General features: G+C 27.5%; 1 protein-coding gene across 1 annotated transcript; it reads right to left on the bottom strand.

Annotated features, from left to right (window-relative positions):
* Positions 1-5,524: 5,524 nt before the first annotated feature.
* LOC111633530 (allatostatin-A receptor-like) lies at positions 5,525-7,128 on the bottom strand. The gene has a single exon (XM_023378110.1). The coding sequence runs from the start codon at positions 7,110-7,112 to the stop codon at positions 5,928-5,930; it is 1,185 nt and encodes a 394-aa protein (XP_023233878.1). The 5' UTR covers positions 7,113-7,128; the 3' UTR covers positions 5,525-5,927.
* Between the last annotated feature and the right edge of the window lie 2,369 nt (positions 7,129-9,497).

Below are 9,497 nucleotides of genomic sequence, written 5' to 3'. Positions count from 1 at the left end.
GCTATTAAGAATATTATAGACAGAGTTATTTGTATGAAGTTAAGTTAAGCAAGAAATGAATAATTATCTTTTGTAATAATGGAGGTTTTTGGATAATAGAGCCAAAATCTTATTATTTCAACGCATTTTTTCTATATAATACGGTCATAACCATGTTAATTTGATTAAGTTTCATAATTTTTATCTATGTCTCTTATCTAAAATTGAATTATTTAATTAAATAACTTGTTTCTGAACTTTCATTTAAACTTATAGATGAAAGATTCCATGCTACCAATGCGGTGGAGGCAGTGGCATTGCTTACTTATGTCTGTCTGGGGAATAAATTAATATCACCTGAAGTTGATACTAATTTTGATGCTGTAAATGAAGATCTATACATTAAAATAGTAGTTAAGATTTTACAAAATATTAAAGTATAAATTAAAAATTTTCTGTTTTTTTTTTTAAAGAGTAATTTATATTACGATTTCTAAGAATTTGTGAAATTAAACTATTAATTAAGTGCTGTGTAATTTTAGGTTAAAAGAATTAGCAGAGGATTTTCAAAAAAAATTATAAATGATCATTCTTTGTTACTCATCAAAGATTTTGATAAAAGTTGAGAAACAGACTCAGAGGGAAGCAAGTACGACAACTTGGCTTAGCTCGTGACACAAAGCTTGCCTAAAATTTAATCTTATGTAAAATTGATATAAATGTCAAAAGTAACTTTTCATAACGGTGAAAATATTTTATTGATTTTATTCGGATTTTTTATGGCTTTCGGACACCACATTTGTGACTGGTGGGCCCCATTTCCCCTTTCTTAGCTCCTGTTGAGAATATAAACACGGAATACTTTAATACCAGAGAGATATAACTTAGGTTTATAACTTTATTACTACAGAATTTATACGTAAAACAGGTTTACGTTTATTGTTACATGACTCCGTTTTAACGCTTTAACTATTATTCTATCGTAAGTTACGATATTAAAACTTTATAAAAAAAAAAGAAAAAAAAATCAGTTTAATAGGAAATTTTTCAAACACCTTTTTTGCCATCGTAAAACCCGATACACTGCAGCAATATATCAATATAATCTATTTACGTTTATATGAATAATTGAGAGTAAACTAGGGAATTCAATAGTTACCAAATATATTTTCATAACGTTAAGATAGTATTAGAAGAACAATATGTTAATTAAACATTTCTAGTGTAAGTGGTACAGGTAAAATCCATTAAAAATAAAAATATGCTGCAAAAGTATAAATTTATCATGCATCTTATTCATGCTTTACTTTTATTATAATTTCTCTTTTACGCTGTGTAAATTTAGTAAATAAACGAAGAAAATATTAATAAAACATTAAAGTCGAGTTGAAATTTATAAATAAAGAATCTTTTCTAACTTATTTAATATTTTAAAACTAAATATAAGAATTGGATGTTACTGAATTCTCATTTTCTCATATGATTAAGTTTGATAAATATAATGTATACAGAATAAAATAAAGTATTTATTAAATTATAAAATAAATAAAAAGTTAATAAAATCTCTTTAATATTTATATTTATATGAGATAAATAAAAAATAATATTTGTGAAATGTGCATGTCGTACACGAATGTAAACACTTATAAATAAATTCACAATTCTAGAAAATATTACACTAGCCTACGTAGCAAACAGACTGTAAACGAAAAGGTCCATGGTGTGTTTTTGGATATATTTTAAGTACTTTTTGATAAAATTGAGTCAGTGATTCAAGTGTCTTAGACTTATTAATATTGTCTTTACTTTATTCAAAATATCAATGTTTTGAATTTACTAAACTTTATTTCACTTTAAACTTAGTGATTACGAGCAATAATGTATCAGTTTGAAATTAAAATTTTGTAATCTAAATCATATTGCTTGTAAACCGTAGAAATTTTATGTAAGAATTTTGAAATTTCACTTTTCTTTATTCTTTTCTAATTCATTTTAAATCTTTTCTTTTATTCTCTAAGAGAAAAATACTTTGTTTTAGAAACCTTATCAGAAATAAATGTTATGTGGCTTTAAATTTATTACCTAAAGTGAAATCCAACCTCAATATAGAGTTCACCTAAATAACACCATCTTTGTAAATCTTCAATGAATACTTCTTATGAAAGGACACTCATAAATATTAAATACAAAACTTTTAATATCTGTGACTTGCTAAATATGAAATTTTGCATTGTGAAAACAATGTTATTCACATTGTTTTCACAATGCAAAATCAATGTTATCGTTCGCGATACTTCAGTTTAGCGCCACACTCGATTTAATGATGCAAATACGGGTAGATGATGCCTTTAAATCGAATTTTTAAATATCTTTCTATACCATATACTTTTACAAATAATTTAATGTAAAATATATATCATAGATATAATATACGTATAGTACTGTACATATATAATCTATATTAATTTCTAAATGTAACGAACGTGACATAGTATTTATATTATTTTATCTTATCTTTATTTCTCTCATAAAGATAAAAGAAGCTTTCGTAACTCAATAAAGGCTTGATTAATTAAAAACTTCATTTTTTATATATTTTTCTATATGAAATTATGTTTTTTTATATTATTTTTGTGTATAAAGTTGTACACAATCTTTGAATTAAAATTCATAAACACTCTCTGCTTGCGAGTTAATAATTTCCATCAATCACCGAGAGAAACAGTTTTGGGCATTTATTAATTTATATATTTACAAGTTTTAAATTTTTAATAAAAAAATATTATTATTAACATTTATTATATTTTATTCGGTATAAAATACTCAAAAAGATGAGGTTTATTACTAATTTTTCTAATGCCTTGTACAGCTACTTTGATGTTAATTCAGAAGAAAATTGAAGAATTAATTGGGTTTTATTAGGACTTTTATATATTATTTTTGAATAAATAAGGGCAATAAAATATTAATATATTTTAAAAATTATTACTTTTTAATTAAATATATTTTAAATTAAAATAATACATTCTTTAAAAATATTTTTTTTATTTTATTTTATTAAAAAATAATATTTTGAAAAGTATATCTTAATAAATACTTTAAAATTATACAAATGAATTAAATTGAGAATCGCAGATTAGATATATGAAAATGAATTAACGTAAATTGATTTATATAATTTAATAATTTACATGTTGATATTATTATTGAACATATTACATAGTACTTTGAATATAATAAAGCATTTATACTTTATTCTAACTTAGTAACAGTAAAATATACAGAATAATATAACAATAAGGTTATAAAACTGTTAGAAGCCTTGCTTTAAATATATATATAAAAAGGCTTATGATAGTCTTTTAAGGGTGGCCCAAAAATTATTTGACTATTGTGAAGATTAAATTATTGTATTATTCAAATATTTAAATATTTAATTATATATTTTTACGATCTTACCAATTTTGCAAAGAATACTTTGTTTAAAACTTAGTTTACAAATTTATAAGTATATTTTATATATGCATATATGTATAATTGACTATCGGGACACCCTACTGCAGGATTGCAAGTTTCATTAAAGTATTTATTGTTTGGAGTCCGACCTTTAAGTGCCTCTACATTTACTTCATTCACTACATTTGAAAATAGAAAGCAGTATAAATATAAAGGGTAATTATTTACAGGAATCGATTTTTTCTGTACTTTTCTATCTTAAGTAAGAATAATATCGGAGAAAGATTTTATTCTTTCACTACTTAATATTTACACAATGCTTTGCCAGAATTTGTAGTCTTCTTCTAATTTTGTATCCCTTAGTTGATCTGAAAAGGATTGAATTGGATTAATGGAATAAGATAATTAACACATGGGTAATCTGCCAAAAGGGGAATGTGGCCGGGAGAACTTCCTAAGGAAAACTGACTCCTACAGTGGCTTTTTTTCTTTTTTGAAAGAATCTACAAGTTGCTATTGCCGCACTTCTTATATAATTACAATGTTAATTTTTTGTGGTTTCGCAAAATAATCCGAGGATTCCTTCAAAACATGTGTTTTTAATCTTATTTGTGCCATAACTCCTTTGACAGTTTGATCAAATATATGGATTCCTTTTCGGAATAATGTTTTTAAATACATAAAATAACATACAAGATTACAAAAAAGCAATTAAATTGGAGTATAACTGTTACAAAACTACCGTTATAGTAATATAATGGTACTATAATATACAGCGAACTTTCGATATAGTAAACTCTCAATGGCCTAAGCTAATTTATTTACTACATGAAAAGTTTATTATATACATAAGTAATAAATAACAAGAGTCAACAATATTGTTCACCATATTAAGACTACACTGTGCGTGCTTCTTTATGAATGCATTATGTAATACTTAAAAGTTATTGAAAATAATGATGTAATTTTTCTGATTATGTTTACAGACCATCTGAAATCTATTCACAGACCTTCAAGGAGTCCATAGACTCCAGCTTGAGAACTTCTGCTCTAAGACTTGTAGAAGTTTTCTCCAAGACAAGAGGATTAAATATAATTTGATATAATTAGATGTAGGTATAATTTGGTATAAAAGTTTTGAATTCTATCTTTTTCCTTATAAGTTTTTTTTATAGTGAAGTTTTTTCCTCCTGGCTACATTTCTGCTTTAAACACCTTTAAGAGGGAAATATAAGAAACTTAATTAAAAGTGAAATTTAAAAAACTCTTGTATATTCTAGTAGTATATTATTAATTGCTTTTCAATATTGTAATAACTTTAATTAATAATAACTAGATAAAAAATTCAATAGTTTAATCAATTTATAAGTAATTAATGTCAGAAAATTTATTTTGAAAGTAAAGTTCTTAAAAGATTTTATTGATTGATAAATTTATTTTTTAATTTTTTAATATAAATTTTAATTTAACATCTAAACTTCATTCTGTTGATTTTTTAATTATATATTCAGATATTTAATTTTATTTATTTATTATTTTTTTTATAAATATTGTACTAATTTGTAAAGTATTCGATTTTTTATTCAGTGGAAAAAAATTCAATATTTATTTATCAAATTTTAAAATCAAAACGTAAATATTAAATTTAAAAAAAAACAATTAAATAGTATTCGTACCATTGATGAGAAAATAAGTTTATTATTACAGTTAAACCTCGATATAACGTCTCCTAAATGTTATCATTCTCATAAGAGGCTAGTAAATGCTTATCAATGGTTCTTCTTCGTAAATGTTAAACAGAGAACCTTTCAGTAACTGTAGTTATTAAATATACGATTTGCATTGCAAACGACAATGTTTATCATTAAATCGAATGAATTTCAAACGTGTGTATAAATTGTAGTATATATATAATTTCTATTGTTCGGGGTACTTCACTTTAGTGCTATACACGAATTAAAATTAACTTCGGAGGTGAACAATTATTGGCACTTAATCGAAGTTTGGCTATTATCGTACACGCGAGTGAAGAAAATAACTTTGCTTATATTGAAAACGATTAAAAAAGCGTTATTTTTTTGAGCATTTTATTTTAACTAAGAATAAATATATATTTATATACATTTTTTCTCTTAAATTTTGGCAACAAAAACGACAGAATTACTGTAAATCTATTGTTTTTCTTTACAAATTTCAGTTTATTAATATGTTATTTATGATCCAAATAACATCCAGTGGCTTTGGTGACACTACTAGTAGAGCCCCATTTACGAGCAGTGTCAAGAAAACCTCTTAGTTTTATACAATAATTCCAAGACAAACCTCATTCATTCTCTTCACACATCATGACAACCAACATGTCTAACACATTAAATTGTAAATATAGCACCTATCTACAATACAATATTATTCATGACAGAAAATATACAGCAATAAGAAGAAACTGATAAGGTTTTTCTTTTTTGAGAATTAAAACATCTAATTATCTATAACTAAACAGCAGAATTTGTTACTTTAGTGTGCGAAGAAGAATTGTTGAACGAATCGCACAACAGTAATCTATTACACGGTGAGTTACAAGATATAACTTTATGAAATGCTTTCCTAAAATTATCGGAGAGGAAAGCGTAAAGGATAGGATTTACGCAAGAATTCATATATGCCAATGTATGAGATGTAATTTGTACCATAAGTCGAAATGGTGTAATTTCGTAGGCGTTGATACTCTTTAATAGGAGCACAATTTGAATTGGACACCAACACACTGCAAATATAACAACTACAACAACTACCATTCTGGTAACACGTTTTTTTGATCTTAAACTTTCCGCACTGACGTGTCCTCCGGGTGAGTTGCCAAACCATAATCGCTTTAACATTAGCATATATAAACAAAATATGAGAGCCAAGGGTACTACGTAAGAAGATAAAAAGAAACATATGTGAAATGCGGCTAAATTATACCCTTCTTCGGATAAAAACCCGCAAGTTGAGTAATGAACGTTTTCGATAACGAAGGGAAGTTCTCCGTGTGATTGAGAAACCGGGATACACGACAATAATATGAGGCACCATAAAAGACCTATGGCAATATAAGCATTTTTTTCGGTACGGATAGACATAGAAGTTATAGGATGAACAACTGCGAGAAATCTATCTAACGACATCAATACTAATGTGTAGATACTAGCGTAAGCACATACAATGACTAGATACTGTACTGTTTTACACCATATATCTCCAAACGGCCAATATGGGAATGCATAGTCCCATGCTGTAAATGGTACACAAAATATAATAAACAGAAGGTCGGCTACAGCTAAATTGATGATTAAGATGTTAGTGGTTGAGCGCATTTGTGAGTTACAAGACACCACAACTACAACTAAGGAATTTCCTAAGAGTCCCACTGCCACGATGATTCCAAATAGAGTAGGTACGAGGATGCTGACAATATTTACAATTTGTTCCATGGCAAGGTTATCACTATAAGAATATTTATCGTATTCGTAATTTTCAGCATCGCTGCAGTTTGTATAATTACAGGTTTTTTGAATTAATTCGTATATCTTGTGTACACTACTCTGAGTGCTTGATGTGCCATCTGTATTTGAAATATGGTTATTTTCTGGGATATTATTCGGATCGCTGTCTGTCAGACTCACTAAGAAGGACATTTTCTGTAAAAAAAAAAGAAAACCTTGATTAAAATTAATTTATTTATAATATTTCATTAAAATTATCTACTAAATTAAATGAAATAACTTAATTTAGAACTTTTGAATATACGGAACACGAAATAAACATAATAATGTAAGGAAAACAGATCAACAGTTATAAAAGTTTATGACTTATACATTGATAAAAAATTACCTTAAAAACACTTTTAAATTTATGAAAAACTTAAAAGTTGAAGCACTTGATAAAAAATTTATTTATTTTAAAATATTAATGTAAAAATTTCAATGATTTCAGCAATGTTAATATTATATAAAATTATTATATTAGTATAAAATTAAGGGTCATTTATATCTGTAAAACTTAAACATGGCTATAATTAGTTTCTATAGATTCATTAATTTAAATAACTTCATAATAAAGGTAAATTAATGAATAGAAAAAAATACTTTTTGAAACATAGAATTTCTGTTAATAGTTAACACGAAATTAAGAAAGAAAAATTGTTTTCAATGTTTTATTAGATGAAAAGAAAAATGTATTACGATACATATTGATAATAAAATAAATTATTTAAATAAAAATTTAAATAGGGCATTAATAACACAAGATATTTCAAAAGTCAGTTAATCAAAATACAGCATAATTTTAAGATAGTGACTAAATCACATTCTTTAAAACCGGTTTTAGATATTCTTGAAATAATGTTAATAAAATATTTCGCGGTTAACCGACTTTTGAGCCTTCTTGTGTTTGCATTTAAGTTACATTAAAATTATTTCTTTTTTTATTAATTTGCATATAGAGGAAACCGGAGCAGAACGGAATACTTAAGGCTTTAAGGGTTGTTAAATTGTAAAGGATACAAATAGACATTTGAAAATAAACAAATTCATATTTTTAATCGCTTGACAAGATAATATTTCTTTCAAAACTACAAAAAATTAAACATATCAACTGTTATTTATGATATAAAAAACACGCACTTTGGCCCATCTACGTCGATCTCCGTCGGAAAAGAACACTGCTATATTTATTCTTTAAAAATAATCAATGATAAAATTACATTGTTCTGTAATTTATTTTGCTTTATGTAAATATTATTTGTCAAAATTAGTTGTATTGCACATGGAACACTTTCTTGAAAAACATTTAAAAAGTTAAGTAAAAAACTGTTTATTAATATTATTTAATTAACAAAAAATTCACAAAAGAGCATAGCATCTTCATCATCAGTGCACTCCAGCATATGAATTATGGTCCATTTAAGACAGTTCTGGTAAACTATTTACCTTTCGACAGATCCTGCCCCTAACGCAGATGTTCGAATGTTGTTAGTCTACGTTAGAAATTGAAGAATTACAAGTAGAATCCACGGTTCGAAGTGCAATATTAAAGAAATAGCAGTGGGTATAATATCTTAACTTGTTTGACTTATCCCGAGAATAAGAATCAGTAAAATTAGAATATGTTGCTGGAAAAAGAATGAACTGTGTAAGCACGTGGTTACCAACTCACAGTGAACTCGATAATGCAGCAGGTGCACGGCTGTAGAATCTTCTGTGAAGTTTTTTTAGATCTCGCTAGTTTACGCTACCTACTGGCCAAAATATATGAAGAGTTCTGTTCCGCTCCGATTTCCCTACATTAGACATTCATTAATCTGTCACCCGATAATCCAGAATCGCCGGTAATGCGGCATACTGCAAATCATAATAATGTTTTGAATGCTCTAAAGACTCCGAACGGAAATCGAGGCGAAGTTGAAGATGCGGTAGTGCACGTTGCTACATATAGAGAGGTCATCAGCCTAAAAGTAGTTAGGAATTCAAACTCCTATGCAGTATAACTTAATTTGGCAAGTACTGTACGTATAGTTTATTGTACCCAGACCAAGGGCTGCATTGGTACATATATGGCCGTATACGTCGTACACTTTCTGGGTTTTATCTTAAAATTGTGTATATCTTCTGGCTTTTTTCCCTCTGCTTCCGAATCTTAATTAATAGTTTGACACAAAGGGATGTGCCTTCCTTCGACTGCTAAAAGATGCAATTGGAATGGAAGCAAGGTCAAATTGCATTTATGAGTTTTCCGTTTTCCCTACTGGGATGTCTCAGCTTGTTTGTTAAGTTATGACAACGCAACACTTAGGCGATCTGCCTAGGGGAATGCCTTTCGGGAGGTCTTTTTTTTTAAGGAAACTGGCCCCTATTTAGGCGTTACCCGGAAAACTCTACGTGGCCAGCTCGTCCGAGCGAGGCGCAAACCCACGACTGAACTCCCAGTGTTCATAGTACGAAGACCACTCAGCCACTGGTGGGCTGAGATGTCTCAGATTCAGGGAGCCAGAAAATCAGTAAATTAGCACCTCTCTGTGCAAA

This window comes from Centruroides sculpturatus, unplaced genomic scaffold (assembly GCF_000671375.1).
Source record: "Centruroides sculpturatus isolate CEXI.00-Female unplaced genomic scaffold, Cexi_2.0 scaffold794, whole genome shotgun sequence".
In the NCBI taxonomy this organism is placed as follows: Eukaryota; Metazoa; Arthropoda; class Arachnida; order Scorpiones; family Buthidae; genus Centruroides; species Centruroides sculpturatus.
Note: the sequence above shows the minus strand (reverse complement) of the source record. Positions and strands in the feature narration are given on the sequence as shown.

What these genes read in the sequence shown, in the direction of transcription:
- LOC111633530 (XM_023378110.1), bottom strand. Translation starts at nt 7,112, where the DNA reads ATGTCCTTCTTAGTGAGTCTGACAGACAGCGATCCGAATAATATCCCA.